The sequence below is a fragment of the Rhipicephalus microplus genome, chromosome 10 (assembly GCF_043290135.1).
Source record: "Rhipicephalus microplus isolate Deutch F79 chromosome 10, USDA_Rmic, whole genome shotgun sequence".
Lineage (NCBI taxonomy): Eukaryota > Metazoa > Arthropoda > Arachnida > Ixodida > Ixodidae > Rhipicephalus > Rhipicephalus microplus.
In genome coordinates this window covers 63050502-63072477 of record NC_134709.1, presented here as the reverse complement: position 1 = coordinate 63072477, position 21976 = coordinate 63050502, and the positions used below count along the sequence as shown (strand labels likewise).

At 46.7% G+C, this 21976-nt stretch overlaps 1 protein-coding gene across 1 annotated transcript; it reads left to right on the top strand.

Annotated features, from left to right (window-relative positions):
• Positions 1 to 440: 440 nt before the first annotated feature.
• On the top strand, positions 441 to 21904 carry LOC119180803 (growth/differentiation factor 8). Its single transcript, XM_037431939.2, has 2 exons — positions 441 to 1279; positions 20999 to 21904. Exons 1-2 carry the CDS (start codon positions 826 to 828, stop codon positions 21835 to 21837), a joined length of 1293 nt encoding a protein of 430 aa, XP_037287836.2. The 5' UTR covers positions 441 to 825; the 3' UTR covers positions 21838 to 21904.
• Positions 21905 to 21976: the final 72 nt, after the last annotated feature.

Genomic DNA, 21976 nt, shown 5'->3' with positions numbered 1-21976 from the left:
TCATCCAGAAGTGCAGTCGTCGTGGCCCTTTATAAAAGCGCGTCGCATCAGGTGCTATCGCCGCATTCGGCAAACGAGACTCCCGCCACCGGCAAACTTGTTGCTCCCTGCCTCAGTTTTGTCTTGCCCGCCTTCCGTCGCACGTCGCCACCGCCGCTTAATTATTTCTCTTTTTCGTTTTGTCCCGACGTTTGTTATCCTTGCTAGCAGCACCCCCTCCCACGTTCCCTTACCCACTCTTCCTCACCCAGCCCCCCCATCATCTCAGTTCTTTTCTCTTGGAGAGATTAGTATTTCCGCGATTCGCTTCCCGCTTCAGGAAAGCCCGGCATCTTTATCTTACGACACGCCGTGTTCTGCCGGTCGTTCGTCCGGCCCTCTCTGTATTTTTTCTTGCTTTTATTTACTCGATCGCGTCAAAGAAACGACTCGAGCTAAGCTGTACCGTCGTGTAGAGAACAGTCGCCTGGGTCCCAGAGTGTCGTGTCACCAGTGTCGCGTCGTGCCTTTTTTCATCTTCTGTTTCTTCGGCTCCCGGGTGTCGTCTGCTATCCCGGTCACCGAGCTGCTTCTGCTCCATCTGCGCCCAACGACAAGAACCCGGTGTTGACCGCTCCGAACTACCGGGTATATCCGGCCTCCGTAGATGTTGTGTCGGACTGTGCACCGTCTGGATGTTGTCGCGTTGTGCGATCGGTAGCGGCCGGACTCACTAAGTGGTCCAGTGCGGTTGCGAAACCAGCACCTCAAATCCACCTCGAAACCTGCGCCTGCGTCATCTCCTCCCGGTGTTACCCCGAACGTGTGAGGCCAAGTCAGAATACGATGCACAAGCACCGGCACGACAACGCCATCCCCAACTGCCATGGGACCATCTCCGAGTGCGTCTTCTGCTGCGTCTTCCTGACGGCCTTCTCGTCGGCCGTGGTGATGGACTCGTCCCCGACGTACAACGCGGTCGGCGCCCGCCACCACCCGGCGTCCGTCTACACGTCCTCGGCGTGCGACGACTGCGCGGCTCGCAAACTCGCCGAGCAGGCGAACAGCGCCGAGTACCGGTACGCCCGCATCGAGCTCATCAAGCAGCAGATACTGAAGAAACTCCGCCTCAAAGAACCTCCCAACGTGAGGATACCGCGGTCCGTGCTGCCTTCCGTGCTCGCTGACAAAGATCTCCTGCCGGCACCGGCGACGCCGGCAGCAGACGACGAAAGGAACTCTCGAACCCGGGAGGACTTCTACGGTACCATGCAGACGGCTGTCATCTTTCCGCAAAACGGTGAGCGAGGCCTGTATTAGCATTCGTTAGCTACGCACTCGACATAGTGCTGCTAGTGCTGCAAGCATAGTAACTGTGAAAGGTGTCCGTTTTGGTCAGAGACCAGCGAAAAGATAAGCAAAGACTTTTTCTTTCCTGATTTCATGTGCATGGTAGATTCGCTAAGGCCCACATTGGAACGTGTTATGATATTTTATTGTTACACGTCAGTACGTTGCCACCAATTAATTATAGTACGAGATCAAAGTCAAGGAATGCAGAAGTCGTTGTCGGAAATAAATTAAATGATCGTCTTGCATATTAATGAAAACAGAAACTTTTCTCACTGCAAGATCAAACTGCAATCTGAAACTTTAACAATGAATTCAATAGAATGTTCACTACATCGCCATTGATCAGCTAATATTTTTATTTGTCGTCCACTTTGGGAACACATTTAAATAGTTTAGGACAGGAGTAGGATGTGCAGAATTATATTCTCATAAAATCCTTCTCCTCCTATACGCCTAATCTGTCTCGATGTGTTCCGAAAGTGGACGTCGGACAAAAAATATTAGTTGGATCAAAAACGACGTAGCAGGCTTTCTTATATAAAAAAATTACATTCCTTTTCAAGAAAAGTAGGTGGATACTGGACAAGAAATTAAAAAAAAAAATTGAATGAATATTCCCCTAAGTGAGAAGATTACTAGGGTAAGAGAGACGCAAAACAATTTGGCGAAACCGATTTTAAAGTTAGAAGCAACGAAATGATTTCAACGTACAGTTGGGCCGGGGAAACCACAGGGGACGTTAATTGCCATATATAACTCTACTGTAACAGTTATGACTTAAATTGAAATGACTTGAAGAGCATGGAAACTCATCTTTCCCTACGGTGGTATCCAAACCCACTACCTTCAATTTCTAGAAATCAGAGGGTCTATAGGTGATGTTGATTCGGATGCCCCCGTGAGAAAGGGTTATCTTTTCATCGATGCTAATTAATTTACGTTTACTTCATAATTCTTACACTGCAGTTAAATATAACAATTAACGTCCTCTGTGGTTTCTGACCTAAATGTATGTTGGATTTACTTTTTGGTAGGGTAGGCGAAGTCATTAAAAAAAACGGCCATTTGCTTTGTAAATGCAAAAAGTGGGCCGCAGGACGGAACAGGGACTCAAAATAACGACAACACAGGCTCACACTCGCAACTGGAAATTTACTGATTAAACGACACGTAAAGTGCTCACAAAAATTATCACATGGTACATTTTATCTCACCTAAAAAAGAAACAAAAACAAAAAGGCTATCACTGTTTTAAAAAATAACTAAATATCATCAAAACATTATGCTCCGAAATAAAAACCTTCTCGAATGAAAAACTAAATTTTCAACTACGAATTATTGGCCAATCTCCCAGAGTTGGCACGTGCCATATTGTTTTAAGGTTCAAAGAAACAAACGAAATAATAGGACCACTCGATTCCTGGCCAATCTCCCACCGTGGGTGTAAGCCAGAGTATACGAGGTGAACAAGAATAAGAACAAGAACACAGGAGCCATTCTAATCTTGACTACAGCAAATATACAACAGGCTAATAAAAAACATTAGAATCCAACAAATATATTTGAGCTTGTTAAGATTAGATTCATTCGGCAGCCTGGTAATGGCACAGTGAAAAAGCATTTATTGGATATATTATCCAGTGTTCTCTATTTTTTTATCATTTTGCTTGGTATAATTTACCGTTGTTCAAATACCTACTACAACATTGTTCAAATTATCTACCTACGAATTCTTGGCCAATACCGCAGAGTGTGTGAGACCAATATGGTCTGAATGTTCAGACAAACAAACAAACAAAAGAGAGGCGCAAAAAGTAAGAAATGAGATGTATTGACGGGCCTGCTGCCACGAGGGGGCATTCGGTGACAGCGTGGACGCGCGCATGTGGTCCGCGGCACGTTTTGCGTCACTGGACACGAGTTAGACGCCTCCCGAACTATACCGGGAGCCCGCGATGAGTTAATCAGTGACTCATTAGAGAGGAATCTGCCGGAGACGACGTCAGCGAAACAAGAGCAAGGGGTAAAATTTGGTGACGAAAGCTTGGCGTGTTCCGACGAGAGTTGTTTGTTGGCACGCCGTGTGCGACTCAGCTGCAACCAAGTGATTGAGCTCTCCACACAAGACCTCAAGTGGCAATCTCTGAAAAACTGGAAACACAATCGTAGAGTGAAGCTACTGTATCGAATCTGTAACAAGCAAAGGGGAAATTAATGTTTAAGATTGGGTGCAAACACCACATCAGCAGTCGTGCCGTTTGCATCGCAAATTCAAATTTCGACCAAACACCTCTATGACTGATCTTTTCAAACATTCCCGCTGCTTAAGTCACCGCCAGATTTGTTTCGTCACAAGACTGCGTGCTCATTTATGTTTTGTTAGGAGGTCCCCCCGACAGTTTTCACTCCGGGACCTCTGAAGTTGCACTTCTTGTCCACCTTGTAATCTCGTCAAGTTTCGTCAAATAAATTTCAAATGAAATTTTAAATATCATCAAATTAAATCATCCTGTATAAATTTATTCCCTCCCCCCAACCTCCGAAATCTCAAAAAGGCACTGCAGGTAATGTTCCAAATAGGAATAATTGGTACATAATTTCGGCCCAATTTACATCATAAGGAATGCCGTAGTTAAGGACGCCGGATTAGCTTCCACCACACGAATTTTATGAACCGGCTCTAAAATTTGGGAAGAGGGGTGTTCTTACGTTCCGGCTCCGACCAAATGCGAAACCACGGGCTGAAATCGATCTTGCGTCCTCAATCTTAACAGTATGACACCTACCCGCTAAACTATCGCGCTGGATCGAGTGAAATCGATCCCGTCCAAGTCATTAATCTAACAAATACGTCAACAACCTCCCATCGAATTTCGGCTTGTCGTTTGACCTTCCAGATGCATTGTTACAGAAGCCCCCCCCCTCTCTCTCTCTCTTTCAACATAGCTTTCTCCACTTACCGACTGGGAAGTCATTTGTTCAACGATTGACTGTGCAAATTCATGTAACGCGACAAAGTATCAGCTGGAAAGGGGGATTTTCCCTCTTTCCTTTTCATTTCCGTGCCTTATTTTTGTACTTGTAGCATGTACATGAACGAGAAAGTTTTTCCGAAATTCCCTTAATTCCATTGTTCGTTCGAAATGACGTAGATTGAGGCATAGAGTCACATATCAACACTGTTTTTCTCAGCTTACGAAGTCTATAGAGATCTATATATGAAAATTTGGCAATCGAGGCATAAAAGTATGACGAAAATTAAACGCTGGGGCATCATGCACCAAAACCGTGATTTAATTACTACACACGTCTGGGTGTAATGGCTTCCGTGACGAAGCGTTCGGCCAGAATTTATTACACGCACAAATTGCCATTGTTCGTTCGAAATGACGTAGACTGAGGCGTAGAGTCACATATCAACACTGCTTTTTCCAGCTCACGAAATCTAGAGATCCATATATGAAACTTTGGTTAGCGAGGCATAAAAAGTTTGACGAAAGTTAGACTCTAGGGCATTATGCACCAAAACCTTGATGTAATTACTATTACACGCACATATTTGCATCTCTGCCCCATCTAAATTGGGCCGCCGAGGTCTGGATCGATACCGCTACTCACGGTGTTAGAAAAAAGATTCAACTAGCATCACTTTGCGGGCGATAATGATCGATTAACCGGTAAAACTGATGCGTTTCCCTTCATCAAGCTATTGAATTTGTGTGTTTTGGGAGTCTTTCGTATATGCTACGTAAATGCTTTTATTAAACACTCTCTGATGCTTTGCAAGTCTTTCACATTTCCTATATAAATGCTCACTATTAAACACTCTTTGTGACACTTCAAGGTATAGCCACCACCTTAAAGCCAGCTGTCTTTAAGGAGGTGACTATACCATGTTTAAGGTATGGCCACCGCACAAGGTATCACGCGACAGGGGTGCGACTGTGGCAACGCGCATACCATTTATTGGTCTAGTTGCCGCCTTCTTCCTATTTCAGTGGAAGTTGTGTGCAGTAGGACTTGACGAATTTCCATGGCGCATAATGCGTTCATGATGCTGATGGTTTTCTGATCGTGTCACGCAGGTTTTCTGTGGCACGTAACGGTTTCTTGGGCTGACCGCTGCAGTCATGTTTGGCGCGACAGTGGCGATCAGTGGGGTTTTTCGAATTTCCGCGGCGCCTACCCATTCACGATGCCCACTTGCGTTAGCACGGATTGCGGACAAGAAAGGCTAAAAAAATGCACAACGCTGCAGCTAAAAAAAGTACTTTTCTTGCACCGTACCGCTATCTTTTTTAGTAACTGTAGCTCCAGGCAGCGGTAAAACCAGACAGCGGTAAAACAAAAACGTGGCGCTGCAGAGACTCGGGCGACCGCGTCTCGCCGAGATTGTTTGACCTTCGGAAGCCGAAACGTGACCTTTTTTTCGTGTTTGTTTAGTTTTTATCCAGTTTACCGCTTGTTTACTTGTTTCCCGGTGTCAGCGAGCTTGCAGGCGTTGACGCTGCGCGTTGCGCACGTCACCTGCCGCAACAGATATAGTCGCTGCCTCGGATTCGACGGCGCAACCGAAAACGAACACCGGCGATCAACGAAAAGCAAGCAAGGAGAGATGTGACTTAGAAGACGGCGCCTGCAGGAAACTCGATGAGCTGGGTCGCTCGTTTTGCACCGCGCAGTGGCGTGAACTGTGTGGTTCTCCGAACTTACTATCGCGATTGTTTTTTCTCGAACATACGTCGGTGCAAAAGAAGGCGAGCAGTGCGAGAGTGTCGCTGTCGGATTGTATACGGTAAAGCCGCAGTGCTTGCCTCTCTTTGAAGTCTCGTTAGCATACGGGGAGAGCATAGCAACCGCGGCATGTGTCACCCATGAAATCTCGCAGGAGTTCGTAGTAACCCTTTAAACTAACGATATACCGAACGCAAAGTTTGAGACGCGCATCTCTCGAAGGCGGTGATCAGGAAATCAAAAGCTACGACAGAAGACACGTCAAGTGATTGCGGCTCGTCATAAACTCCCCTGCCCAAACTCGGCACTCCAAACTGCCCGGCCCCGAAACGTCTTGGTGTGCATGAACACGTTTTCGCGCACACATGCAAACGCACTCGCGTACACGTTCATAAAGGGGTCGGAACAGATGTACCACTCCACCCCAAATAAAATCTTGGAAACTCCCCCGGCCCGCAGGGCTGTAACCATGAGGAGAGGCCGGCTGAGCTCCATTAACCACCCATGTCCCCGGGTTTTAGGGAGTTCAGCTGCCCTCTCCCCCTGTCTGCCACCTCCCCCTGGGAACGTGACCAAAGGGCTTGTTTTCTTTCTTTCTTTCCTTGTTAGACCCAACTTCAGGAAACTAAGAATTAAGTCAAAGGAATCATAAGAGACAATATTTGAAGTTTCCTGTAACTATAGCGTTTTAGTCATGAAATGCTTGCAAATAAGTCAAACTGTACGAAAAATACACGTTGCTGTCGGTAAGGCCCGAAGATAGAAGCAAAGTCAGATATTCGGGTTGAACTTAATTCGCGTCTTTTACATGTTGTCCAGGCACTGATAACACGTATGAGGCGTGTGATGATTCTGCAGCCTAAATAAGCATACACAAACATGCCGACCAATTTCTCAGCTTTATAATAAGGTACTCAAAGCTTTGCGTTAGCGTTGGTCACCCGCCACTATGCATGCGCCTTATATAAGCAATTCAGCTTGGAAAAACACGCTAGGTTACAAAAAAAGCGCATTGTATTCTTAAGCAAGGTGGATGCTGCAAACCTTATTTTGCGAAACGCTAGCGGCGCCGTGTGCTTAAATTGCGCACGGTAAAGATAGATATGTGGGGTTTAGCGTCCCAAAACCACTATAGGATTATGAGAGACGCCGTAGTGGAGGGCTCCGGAAATTTAGACCACCTAGGTATCATTAACGTGCACTCAAATTTGAGTACACGGGCCTACAACATTTCCGCCTCCATCGGAAATGCAGCCGCCGCAGCCGAGATTCGATCCCGCGACCTGCGGGTCAGCAGCCGAGTACCTTAGCCACTAGACCACCGCGGCGGGGCTCGGTAAAGAACATCATGGCCGGTGAAAATTTCATGAGCCCTCCAATATGGCGTACCTCTTAATGAGACCATGGTTTTGGAGACGCCAACTTCCAACAGTTAATATTAGGAGTCATTTTCATAATGGCAAGTTTTGTTGTTTTACGTCCCAAAAGCACGATATCATTATAAGGTATGCCGTATGGAGGGCTCGAGAAATTTTGACTGGTCATGTTGTTCTGTACCGTACGCCTGAATCTGTGCCTCTATAGCATCCGATCCTCCCCCACCGAAATCGGAGCAACGGGGCCAACATTCGATATTGCGACTCTCCGGTCGACAGTCGATCGAGCACACACACCATTAGACCACGGCGGTGGGTGAACCACATTATAAACTTGTCTCTTGAAGTGTAAGCAACCCGATAAAATGATCACACACGGAGCGGCTGAAGGCTCTATAGTCTGCACAAATGAACAGCGAGCATTGCGTCAAGCACCGGTAACAATGTTTGGATTTATCGAAAAACTGTGCCTCTGTCAATATAACACTGGATTACGGGACTACAAGAGATGATGAAGCGGTTACTGAGGCCGAGTTAATTCAGGTTTGATATAGATGTTCATATTGGTTTCTCGCATCATCTCCTGAGGTCACCCGATGAGAGAGAGAAAGAACTCCCTATTGAAAAGCAGAGGACTTAGCCGCCATATGTCAATCGCTGACATGCTACTTTGCGTGAGGAAGGGGATTGGATAGTGAAAGTAGGGATAGCGGGAGAGAGAGAAAAAAAGTATAAGATGTTGAGATAGGATAACGAAATGATGAAAAAAGTGGCCGACTCATTGGTCTGTTGGCTGAGTACCTGCGTTGATGCTTAGTCACTGCATGGTTTCAAGGTACAGCTAGTTTGTCGAGCAGACCGATACTGTCCAAATGCGAGAAGAAAAGTTTTATCCACGCCTCCCCATCCGATCGATCACTTGAACATTATACCACCATAGGTAAGGCTGTGTACCAAGTCGCGAGTCCGATATCTCATTGCAGTGACCGCAGTTTTATGGGGGCGGAATACAAAAGCAAGTGTAGGCTGATAGTGAACTTTAGGCTGGCATCAAGACGTCCCAGGAAAGAAAAAAAAAGACAGAACTGCAAATTGGCACATATTTTTTTTAGTTACGCCAATAGCATTGGAAAGTTTGTTACAGGATCTGCATTGTGATATGTGCGCCGCCGCAACATCAAAAACATAGCAATTGAATTCTTAATGTAATGTGTATACGGGGCTGAAATCAAAATAACGTAACGTTTTTTATTTATATATTTTTGACTACGTAGAATTCTTTAAACAAAGTCCAAAGCACGATACGCGTGTTTTTAAATTCAGTTGTCAATACGAATTTTTGCGTGTTATGCCCCCATCGTGAATAATGCTGCCATCGGCACCGAGAATCAAAGCTTTGAACTGATACGGAGAAATGCATACGAATTTGCTGAGCCCCCCACTGTGGATCTATCTATCTATCTATCTATCTATCTATCTATCTATCTATCTATCTATCTATCTATCTATCTATCTATCTATTCATTTATCTATCTATCTATCTATCTATCTATCTATCTATCTATCTATCTATCTATCTGTCTGTCTGTCTGTCTGTCTGTCTGTCTGTCTGTCTGTCTGTCTGTCTGTCTGTCACTCAATCAAGTTATCAATCTATAATCTATTAATCACTAGGTAAATCAATGTATTATCAATCTATAAATAAACCACTCAATCAATGACTCAAATATTCAATCAACCGATAATCAATCAGTCGATAAGCACAAGGTACTACGACCTCCCTCCTGGCCGTGCGGTCTGGCAAGTCACTGCACAGGCCTAACGCTGCCGCTAGCAAACTTGCTGGCGCAGCTAGCCTTCTTCCTGTTGTCGTGCTTGTTGCGAGAAAAAAAAAGAAAAAAGAGCCGACTAATTTCGAGTCAGGTGAGGCCCCTGGCCTCCGACCGGCTCCCTGGGGTCCATGCGTACTCGCTGCCGGTGCAAAGCAAATAAACCAACTGCCCAAAGCTTGCACGTACCTCACGCGTTTCCTCTGTAAAACGGGAGCATCCGCTTGGCAAGCTACACGATACTACGGCATAGCAGATATGGCGATATAGATAAGAAAAAAAAAGCGAGGAAACGTCTTTCCGTATTACTGGAGCACCCAATGCCACCCGCTTCGCGAAAGAAACAGACTGACTCCGACTCGGCACGCAGAAAAGCAGAGAAATGGTGGACCCACTATTCTCTTTCATCACGCAAATATGGATAGTTCCGGCTGGAACAGCATATATATATATATATATATATATATATATATATATATATATATATATATATATATATATATATATATATATATATATATATATATATATATATATATATATATATATATATATATATATAATTACAGGTGTGTCGAGAATGACGGGGAGGTGATAGCCACGGGCTAAACAGAATGACATCGCCTATTTCATCTTACCCGACGATTTCATCAGTGTTCAAATAGAAGCCCTAGAATTAAGCGCACACAGAAACAATGAAGTGTCTTTACACTGTCTAGTGATGAGTGTGAGGTCGTAGAAAAAAAAAACAGCGAGTAAGATCAGGACAGTAAAGGCACGCATGCAACTGCGCCTGTGCCTTAACTGCCCCGGCTTTTTCCGCCGTTTCTCTGCTTTATGCTTAACCGACTAGCCAACAAGTTTACCCCTCGAACAACACTTACTTTTTTGGCTATTCTGTTGTAGAGTCCAGCCTCCCTCGACGCTTCAAAGACAGTAAAATGATTCATAAAAGGAGGAAATGTGTATTTTGAAAGAGAGTTATGTATGTCACGCATCAGGGCACGCGAACATAAAAAACTAACGTTACTGTTCTTTGTTTTTTTTTTTCTTAGAGTATATATACAGCGGAAAAATGATCTGCACCAATCGATCATCCACCCTCACTCGCAATGAAATCGACAAGCTCACACTAATCATTAGATAACACGTGTTTGTGTATATGTAGCAGGGCGCACTCACTGTTTGCTTCGCAGGACATCTGATACATCACCCCAGTGTATAGAACAGCTCGAAGTGTGTAAGTGATGACAGTGCCTTACGCACTAGAGTACGAACTTGAGTTTGTAATTTAGGGGCCGAAACATAGCGTCAAAGTGAGAGTTCACAACGTTAGAGAAAGGAAAAAGGTTAAATGAAAGGCGGGGAGGTTAACCAGAAGTGAATTTTCCGATTTGCTCGCCTGCACTTGGCAAGAGGTAAGGGGGATAGAAAGGTAAAGAGAGAAATGAAAAAAAAAAGAAATAGGTTAAAGAAAAACATGTACACACTATAAAGCACAGGAGTGTCATTGTCGTTCAGCGAGAATGGTTGACCGCAAAAGCTTCAGAGTCGCTTTCGTTGCTTCCCGGTTGGAAGCTAGAACGTTCCCGCACTGCAAAATCGATTTCTCGGAAAGTGGCCGTTCATCGAGGCATGTAAACCTTTGCTGAAAGCGCTTGTCTCTGGCAGCTTTAATGAGGACAATCACAAAGGACGTGTGTAATTGTTTCCTCGCTGTCACAGGGATTACGGTCAACCATTTCGATTCGGCAAGCAAAGCTGTTCGTGAATGATACTCCAAGCCACGGGCGGCAGAGGACTGTTTCGGATCGGCATACTTCAGATTGAATTCGTAGTTGAAGGGACGAATCCAGGCGGTGAAGGCCGTTATGCAGATAACCGGCCGTGTTTCACATTAAATGCGCCATATATATTATGCCGGAGCGAGTGAATGTTTGACGCTGCGTTGGTTCTCGATTCGGGGAATGGCTTTCCCCTCGGCACTTTGATTAGCGTTCCTCGCAGAATTATAGGCGTCTGCCTTACCGCCGATGCCACAGTGGCCTGGAAGTCATTAGGAAGTTATGTCATGTCCTCCTTCTTATAACATTTTCCTAATTCCACTGCTATGTGGTCTTGTGCACCACAGCGCAAAGATGACGATAGACACTGCAGGGCTGCTGCTTCTATTCTATAAATATGTCCCATTATAGCGGTGACTCTATCGTTGGATCCTTCGAAGTTCACTGCGGACCGCCGCAAGCTCCACAGCAGTCCCGTGCAGTCCTAGGAGAAGTTCTAAAACGAGAGGTTTCGACCTTTGCTGGGAAGATATCTCCTGCGAATATCTCAACAGTTGTAGAGACATTTGTGTAAAGTTTCGCGTGGTCTTCGCATTCTTCGTGCGTCATCATCAGAGTGAAAGCTGGCAACTAGAGCTTCGCCTTCGTACGAATCCCTGGAACTTTCGAACGAACTTTAGGCTGATCGAGGCACCAAGTACTGCAAGCACACAGTTGCGGCATCCTTGCCATTCGTTGTGAAGTCCCACGAGCATTTTGCATTTTGCGCAGCCATTTCTACTGAGTCGGAAAATATTTCGTATACATTCGAGCAAGAAAAAAAAAAACGACAGCAGCAACGTGGTAGAAATTTCCTCTTCTAGTGACTACGCGACACTACCACACTACGGTTGAGGTTCGTCTGAATTTCTATCTTGCACCCACTGATCTTAAACTGCTTAAAAGCTCTTAACGCAAAGTGAATATTTCAAACACCGATTATCACTTGGACAGCGTCAAAAACCGCGTTGTTAAATAAACCGTGTTGAATTTTCATAACCGAGCTAAAATCGAGAAGAGAATTTTAATTTAGAAAAATGATTTCGATATTAAGAAATTATGTCACATAAGATGTCGTAATTTTACCCAAATCTTTCATGCGACGGCGATGCGCCCTCGTGTGGCGTGACAATAATGTAGATAGGCCCGGCCAGAACGCAGATTGAGACGCATTACGTTAGGGGGGAATTCCTCGTGGCCGCATTCACAATTCCCGCCTCGTCTGCGTTTGCACAATATGCGCTATAGTTGTTTCGAGGAATTGGCCATGACATCGCGCCAACGTAGATGTTCTTTTTTTTTTTTTTGATGACGTCAACTTGCAGTGGCCTTGGCTCAGCGGCCGGAACAAGTGGTCGCTACGCAATTTCGTCATCACACACCATGACCTGTTAGGCAAAAAACGGCGATAAGACTGATTACACGGTAACGTGGACAGAATAGAACGCCGGAGCCACCACGTTGACTTCCTCGAAAAGCTTACGTCGCGACGAGGAAGGGAATTAAAGCAACTTAACCCCTAAGACCTCACCCATCATCGCGCTGCGAATCTGGGTCGAAAAGTTTTCCCTGGACTAAGACAGCGAGGACAGTATGAAGGGCGAAATTTAGGGACGCCTGGCGAGTTTTTGTGTGTGACAGAGTCGACAATAATGAATGACTTGCTCTGACGTCACTGAAACGGCCCTGCTGGAGCACGAACATGGTTGCACGCGAACTTTGTGACGTCACGTTTGCGATATGAGTTCATGGTATACCGCTTCCTTCGCTATTCATGCGCCGAGACCCAGTAACGTCCCAGCGACGTCCCAGCGACGTCGTTGCTCAGTCGAATCACTTTAATCGCCGCCCGATCACATCTTGATTTTAACGGCGCACTGGTGAACGAGGACTCGAAGAAGAGTAAGGACACAACACGGGCGCTTACTCGCAACTGAATTTTATTAAGAAAGAACATGCAAATATAAATGTGAAGAAATGAACAGAAAACAGATAATCATTGATATCAACATGTGCAGGTGGCCCTTAGGTACTGGAACTCCCCATCACTTAGCGTGATAGAGGGTACGCTGATACAATTATCCCCTTTCCTTTGGATGTGGAACGCTTCACTGTCTCGACGTCACCTGAACCGTCATGCTGGAGCCACGCTGTAAGTCCAGGACGCCGCGTGCAAGCTCGCACTAGGTGACATTACATGGCGCCTAAATTTCGTTCCCGCTGCCCTGAATCAAAGTATATATTAGCTTTAAAATGGCTATGTCAAAAGGCGATGTGGAACTTTCGATGCAGTTTGTGACCTTTTATAGCCAATATTTTTGCGGAGGTCAAGGCCTTCAAGGATAAAGCATAATCGTGAATATTTATGAGCCCTCCCACTATTAAAAATTCTAGCGCGTGCGTCTCTGACGTACTACTTCTCTTTCTTTCTTTTCTTTTCTTGGTAGAGCTTTGTGCAATGTTCCCTCCTCAGTATTTTTTCCTCTATGCTAGAAATCAGGTCTTTATAATTGATATTGATTGATAGATATGTGGGGGTTTAACGTCCCGAAACCACCATATGATTATGAGAGACGCCGTAGTGGAGGGCTCCGGAAATTTTGACCACCTGGGGTTCTTTAACATGCACCCAAATCTGAGCACACGGGCCTACAACATTTCCGCCTCCGTCGGAAATGCAGCCGCCGCAGCCGATATTCGATCCCGCGAACTGCGGGTCAGCAGCCGAGTACCTCAGCCACTAGACCACCTCAGCGGGGCCATCAATTTTCCATGGGCATTCCTAATAATAATATTAATAATAATATCTGGGGTTTTACGCCCCAACACCACGGTAAGATAATGAGAGTCTCCGAGGTGGAGGGCTCCAGAAATTTCGATCATCTGGTGCTCTTTAACGCGCGCTCACACCGCCCAGCACACGGCACCTCTGGTATTTCGTATCCACCTAAATGCGACCGCCACGGTGGTGATCGAACCAGCGATCATCGGCAATCCTGGCAGCGCAATGCTTTAGTTGCTGCACTGTTAACACGCTGCCATGTGTTAACATCCAAACGACCACACAATGTGACAGCGTGAAATGATAAGTAACCACGAAAGGAAGTCAGGATGTCAAAAAGGAGTCGGCGGATCGCCAGAAAGCGGACAACCTATGGAGAGAGCCACTTATCGAAAATCATACAAATACGCGACCATGCCCGTATTCAAGGGCGCCATTTCCTTTGTACTTATCGTCGCAGCAGGTTAAACTGTACCAGACAACTTCTTCCTGACGACCTCCTGACGTCACTTACAACTCTTGCGCGAGACCATAAGCGTGCACACACGAACGCAACGAAAAGGGTTGATTATAAAAAAATAAAATAAGATAAGGCTTCCAAACAATGTCCTTGATGGCACGTTTTGCCTTCCTTTGCGAAATCGAGGGCGACGCCGCGAGCCGTGAAAACATAACGATAGCTGTAACTTTGAAATGCAAGAAGGGCAAGAAGAGAGCATAGTGGGGTCAGAGGAGAAATGCTTGCTAAGGACACTTTGGTCGAAATCAGGAAGGATACATTGGCATGGTCACCGCGTGGAGCACGTAGGCAAGGTAACTATTGGTCATTAAGAATAACACACTGGATTACAAGAGAAGGCAAGCGCCCAAGGGGGAAACAGAAAATTAGGTAGGCAGATGAGATTAAGAGATTTGCGGGAACGACGAGGCCGCAGCAACGCACAGGACCGAGTAGATTGGCGAAACATGGGAAAGGCCTTTGCCCTGCCCTGCGCATAGTCAGGTTGATGAGTATGACTATGATGATGATGATGATGTTGATGACGGCGACGACGATGACCCTTTTAACTTCCTCAACTCTCTGTCATTGTGCACCAATTCGAAGAGAGAAGTCCGTTACGGTATAGACTCAAAATAGAAGTGCTAAGCAAACTAGCGCGAAGGTTTTCCTCGCACCACCTCACGCAATGTCACTCGTTCAAGCACAAGTTTATTTATTTATTTATTTATTTATTTATTTATTTATTTATTTATTTGATCATCATAATGATCAAAGAAGAGTATACCTAAGTAATGTGTGAATCGCCCATTTCAGGATGAAAATGATATGATTACATAAAGCAAGAATGGTAAGGTTAGTACTATACAAAACGTTCGTGTTTGAAAAACACATAGGTGATTTTCAAGAAGTGACAGGAAGTTATCTTTAGTATTACAAATATTTATGTATGTAGGCAGACTATTTCATAACGTGATGACTTGTGGAAGAAAAAAAAACGAGAATTTAAAACAGTCAGTTTTGAACCTACATGTATTCTTCACTTTGATATCCACATAACACTTGTGAATAAAGACGCTCTGAAAGGATGTTCTGCACTTGGCAACCGGCGTCTCAATGAACAGCATACCCAAGTTGTGCCACGTGTTGCCCTCTCTCTCTCTCTCTCTCTCTCTCTCTCTTGATCGGCGTTGGCGCTTTCTGCCGACGTGGAAGTTGCGAAATCTCGGCGACTGAGGTTTCCGCTCGCCGTTGGCAAGATTACCCGGATCCATTCCTCTTCCTCGCGATGGCCCGTCTGCCGCACGTGTACGCTGCCTTCTTCCGCTCAACCCAAACTCACGTGCGATCATGATGGTGGGGGTGTTTATCCGGTTTTTGTGTTTTTATTTTGGCACATGACACGTACCCGAAAGCGTAGGATGGGCCAAGTGTCGGATGGTTGAGCTCATTCACTAATTGTACATCACACGACGAAATATTCTGCTTAATATCCTAGCTAAGAACGCACGGACGTAAGGTAAAGGCAGAGCTGCAAAGTGGAGGACAGGAAAACGGACTACACAGACAAAGCGTATCTAACAACTTAACTATTGAAACGAAAAAGCAAATAAAAAAAAACGGGGGACCGGGGTTGAGGGGAGACGTACAAAGGAGAGGAAATAAATCCCACGACAACCTACTTGGAAGCCATATACGTATATTCAGCTACCTTCAAGGACTTTGAAGGACGTGCATCCTTCCCTACCCTTCCTTCTCTACCATTTATTCTCTATTATTCAAGGACACGAACAACTCTTGAGCAGCGCGTGCAGCTGAAGCCAACGTTTCGTCAAGTGCTCTTGTCTTCCTAAAGACTTCAAGTTGATTTCTTGAGGAAGACAAGACTGCTTGTTGACGCGTTGGCGGCAGTGACGTGTCCTGTTCCAGGATTCTTCAGCGATTCAGGCCTACTACATATTCTCCGGAACTCTCGCGCGTTGTTCACTTACAAAAGTGTGCGCCAGTGGACTCCAAGCAGTGGCGTAGACAATGGTAGGCATACCAGTCCCATTTTTTCTCTCAATGGATATATAGCCCAAAATAACACTCGACCGCTTATGTCTATCAGGACCCCACTCCAGATTAAGGTGCGACCCCCCCATCCCTCTCTCCGAAATAATTTATGTCTACATCCCTGGCTTAAAGACCTAACTTTGGAGGCCTCCGCTCTCTCGGCCCAGCCGCACTGCGGTCTCGTGCCAACCCGATCGCGCCTTTCGCCACGCCGTAACTGCTGGAGAATACGCGAAGTCCTTGCTCCGCTATCAAAACGGGGCCAGTGTCACTGGGACAGCCCGGGAGCGGCGTTAGCTAGACATGAGCCGCGCTTCCCGTGCGGGGCACACGAGTGATGAAGGAGATAACCCCGTTAGCCATGCAAGAGTACACGTGTACGCGACACCCGCCCGAAACACCCTTCACTCGAAGGCAATCACTCAGACCCTACGGGAGGACAGTCTGCGTTCGACCGTAGTGCACGCTGCCGGCGCCAACGAGGTCGCCGTCACGCAGAAGGGACACGACTTCTCCAGCTGCCGTGCAGAGGCGGCAATTAATACGCCGACTAAAGCACGAACAAACCGCCGTTGTCATCCCTGTTATTCGACGTGCAGCACAAGCTGACCAAGCTCATTGCACCTCGCTGTCTTACGGCTGCCACTGCTTTTATTTTATTTATTTTTTTCTTTGCGCAGGCTACTATTGGCGGGGCAGCCTGTCTGCAGTCACTGGAGGCACATATCGTGTTACCAGGCAACATTTCTGTTATGTTTTTTTTTTGCCTTCTTTTCTAGCTTTTGCTTCTTTTTTTTTTGTTCTTCAATCGGACAACGTGCAGTGCTCGCTCGCTACAGCTTCCCTCGGCTACAGATAAGAGAGACGGCGGAAAAGGATAGTCAAAAGAGCAAAACACCATAAATATGTGCCCCTTGCGGCAGGTCACATTGGAGCGGCCGCTTAGCGACAGTAGCAAACGTCGTTCAACAATGCATGAAAGCCCCGCCGCGGTGGTCTAGTGGCTAAGGTACTCGGCTGCTGACTCGCAGGTCGCGGGTTCATATCCCGACTGCGGCGGCTGCATTTCCGATGGAGGCGGAAATGTTGTAGGCCCATGTGCTCAGATTTGGGTGCACGTTAAAGAACCCCAGGTGGTCTAAATTTGCGGAGCCCTCCACTACGGCGTCTCTCATAATCATATGGCGGTTTTGGGACGTTAAACCCCACAAATCAATCAATAAACAATGTACGAAAGGTGGCCGTACGCGAGCAGAAGCTGCGATCGTTTACCTCGCCACGTTTACTACATACAACTGGAGCTAAAACCAGTATCTACCTTCTTTCAGAACATCCCTCACCAACATGTAACTAAAGTATATTAATAATAATAATAATAATAATAATAATAATAATAATAATAATAATAATAATAATAATAATATACACGTGATTTACGTCTCAAAACCGCGACATGATTTGAGAAATGCCGTAGTGGATGGCTTCGGAAATTGCGGATATCTAATATTCTTAACATGCACTGACCTCGCACAGTACAATCGAAGTATCTCCAGCTAGCACACTCGACATGTTGTCAGTAGCGTATGTGAGTGTATGCACATGCCAGAGTGCGTGTCTGTCTAGAACATTCCTATGCATTTGCACGCGGCTGATCGGATATATGCGTGTCCTTATGTGCGGGCGCTTGAGAATAGCGTTGCCTAGTACGTAAGCATACTTGACTCTCAAGTCACATGCGAATCTACTTTCGCTTGGCGCCGTTCCTGAATAGCTAAAATGAATGCGAAGGACACCTCTGAACGACAACTTTCGCACGCTTCTGGGGTGACTATTAAACCATTCTCATCCGATCCTGTCACTGAAACGATGTGCCATGACAGACGTGCCGAGAAGATCGCGTAGCCCCGCCGTGGTCGTCTAGTGGCTGAGCTACTCGGCTGCTGAGCCGCAGGTCGCGGGTTCGAATCCCGGCTGCCGCGGCTGCATTTCCGATGAAGGCGGAAATGTTGTAGGCCCGTGTGCTCAGATTTGGGTGCACGTTAAAGAACCCCAGGTGGTCGAAATTTCCCCAGTCCTCCACTATACGGCGTCTCTCATAATCATATGGTGGTTTTGGGACGTTAAACCTTATACATCAATCATCAACATCAATGAGAAGATCGCGTACTTTTTGACTAGATGTTTGCAACGCCAGCCGGTTCGGAGAGGCCTGCTGTGGTATGAGTGAAATGAATACGTGCGTTCACAATCAGACTAACGTGCCAGGGCAACCTTCAAACGTCGTTCTGACTGTGCTTGTTCGCGCATGATTTATGCATTCAAGGTTGCCACTCGTGGCAAACGTGGGCATAGCCTCTCTCGTGGTAAGCTGCGTTTCAATAGGTAAACGCTTTTTTTTTTTTCCTCGTTGATATTGATTCGCCATCGCTGCCACGCTTACAAAAGAAGCTAGGTCCCCTGGCAGGCTGATTTCTTTCCCGACAGCTTACGTTCTTGATGGGATGTTATTAAAGCAATTTAAGTGGTTGAAAAGTGACTGGAAGATCGATGTATGAATGCTGCAAGTCCACACTTCGATTATTTTTTTTACAGCATGTCGTTGATTTGATTGATATGGGGGGTTTAACGTCCCAAAACTACCATATGATTATGAGAGACGCCGTAGTGGAGGGCTCCAGAAATTTCGACCTCCTGGGGTTCTCTAACTGCACCCAAATCTGAGCACACCAGCCTACAATATTTCCGCCTCCATCGGAAATGCAGCAGCCGCAGCCGGGATTCGATCCCACGTCTTTAAATACTAAATGACGTGTTGAGCTAAGGTTATAAACCCTTCGGCGCTCTCGGTACGAAATATGGAGATCGCCATTCGCCTTTTTTTTTTCTTCTTTTTGGAGACTTGAATTGTTTGAAACCGCAGATACTGCAGTGCGTGCACGATGGTCCTGTATGTAGCAGGCAGGGCCTGACACAATGTTAGTGCGGTTGTATAAGTCGTTCAGGGAGCTGTACCCTTGAGTGTCTGGGTGCGATTTAGCACGTGTTATGAAGTTCTCATGAAACTGGATGTCTTAACGTTTCATGTACATTGTCCTCAGTCGTTTGTGTGTGTTTATTGTTGTCCTTGACGTTTGTGTATGCGTCCTATAAATCGTTCCGTACCACGACGGAATAATTTTTTTTTCTAAACACAGCTAAGCTGAAACCTAGAAACGTAACCCAACAAAATATGCACAAGGTATAGCTCGCTCACCAAACTGCGATTCGCCTAACATCGACCTTTATGAGTGACCGATGACCGTGCAAAAACACGTGCTCTTACACTCTGCTCATGCAAACATACCATCCATATTCAAAAATCGGGTTTTAAATCGGAGCATTGTACAGTCCAAGGAGGGTTTAAATAAAAATGCTGGAGTTGAAATGATTGCGCAGAAGTGAAGCCGTTCCTCTGGCAAGATGGTGGCTGTGGCGGCCATCTTACTAGGGGCCTGATAAGGTATCACCGTTCAGCGATTAAGAACGAAGCGTTTCCCTCGAACGCCCAACGAGTTTAATGTGGGAACTTTTTCGGGTCACATAGTGCTCCAAGTGCGTCTTACATTTACTGTTTCCCTTAGTGAGCCTCTAACAGGAGGCAAAGTTCTTTGAAGATTCAGTCATCCCTACTCGTTTCTGTGTGTTATTTCGTCGGGAACAACTATCTTTTAATATAGAACTAACGTAGCATTTACATAACATATCAAAGCCACTTGATGTTTAAGTGGACACTATCGGAAAAGAGCATGTTTCCGCCATCTTGGCAGTGGCAAAAGCTGGCTTCACTTCTGCTGGCAAGGCATTGCGGGAGCTTCTACTCCAGCAATTTTTCTTTAATCCCCCGTTTCACTTACTCGCAAATTCAGCGGCGATGGTCGCGACCCCACTGCACATGCTCGCGTCTCGTGCCAACTGTCGCCCCTCCCCCCTCTCTCGCCTCGCAAGGCCGACGCAGGCAGCGTCTGCGAGTAAAAACCGACTGCTCACGTGGCCCAACCGTTCATTGGCCACCCCGCATATGTAGGCACTGAATCGCACATCAGCATCCCACCACTCATTGAAGGCAACGCTTCTCCTTCATTCAGTAAATGAGAATAATAAAGACGAAACAACAACTAACCATTCTAAAACCATACTCAATTACGCGATAGTCTTGTGACACCTATCACATGGTGTGGGCATGCCCCTTAAATCCCGCCTACCCCCCCCCCCCACCCCCCACCCCACAAGAGGGAACTGGGAAGCTGTCCTGCTCAGCTGCTCTGACCTCCAAGTCCAACAGGCATTGGTGGCTAGAGCCCGAGCCGCTGCGGCAGCTGCAGGGATACCGGACTAGGGATCCCTGCTAGTGTTTGTGAAAGGCGGGCCCTTCACACTCGCCTTATCTATGCTTCTCACTCCAAATATATTTATAAATGTTATTCACCACCACTCTGCGACGCATTTACTCGTGTTTCCGCCCGTGGGAAGATGCGGGCGGCTTTTTTTTTTTTCGTCACTGATTGAATTTGTTTATTTTGTCCTCGCAGATTCCAACGAGTGCGTCACAAGGAGTCCGCACCTGGGCAGCTGCTTCGTATTCCAGCTGAGCAACGAGCTCACGAGCCGCAGCGTGGCGCACGCCGAGCTCTGGGTCTTCAAGGACCTGGACCCGTCTTCGTCCACGTCGGCCGTCAACCACACATTCGTCGTGTCCGAGCTATCCCAGTCCGACTCGCACCGCAGCAACCGGCATCACCACCGACATCAAACGATGCTGACCAAGAGCGTCGTCGCCTTCGAGAGCAGTTCTCCGAGACCCGAGTGGCTGAGGTTCGACCTGACGAGCCTCGTCGAGCGGTGGGCCAGACGTCGCAGCAACCGTCCCCGGGTCCTGGAAATCAGCTGCAAGACGTGCGGCAACCTGAGGAACTCTCTGCCTTCGGGGACGCCCGTCGGTTCGAGCGGCGACAAGCAGCCCTTCCTGGTGGTGCGCACCGACCCAAACGCGCCATCCCCGCACTCGCGCTCCAGGCGTAGCGTGGACTGCAGCTCGTCCATATCGCGCTGCTGCCGCGAGTCATTCTACGTGTCCTTCAAGGAGATCGGCTGGGACAGCTGGATCATCCAGCCGGCCGGCTACTCAGCAAATTTTTGCCGCGGCTCATGCATACACGACATCAGTGTCAACAAGTACCACCACACCACGGTGCTACAGAGGTTCCTGCACAGCGCGGCGGCCGGAGTGGTCAACGACACGCTCAAGCTAAGCCTCTGCTGCACGCCGTCGCGGCTCTCCTCCATATCGCTCATCTTCATCGACGAAGACCAGGTGCTCAAGCAGAAGAGCCTCCCCAACATGGTGGTCGAAGCGTGCGAATGTGCGTGACCGGGTGTGCGGTGCGAAATGTGTTTTAGGTTAAAAAGTAAAAAAAAGACTGCATTCCTTTCCGAAACAGAGACTCTGGACTCGTGGTTCGACGAAGTGGTGCTCTCTATTTTTTTTGAGTGCTAAGCTTACGATAGAC

Coding starts and splice junctions, on each gene's coding strand:
- LOC119180803 (XM_037431939.2), top strand. CDS start 826: ATGCACAAGCACCGGCACGACAACGCCATCCCCAACTGCCATGGGACC. Junction 1,280..20,998: donor TGTCATCTTTCCGCAAAACG/GTGAGCGAGGCC, acceptor TTGTCCTCGCAG/ATTCCAACGAGTGCGTCACA.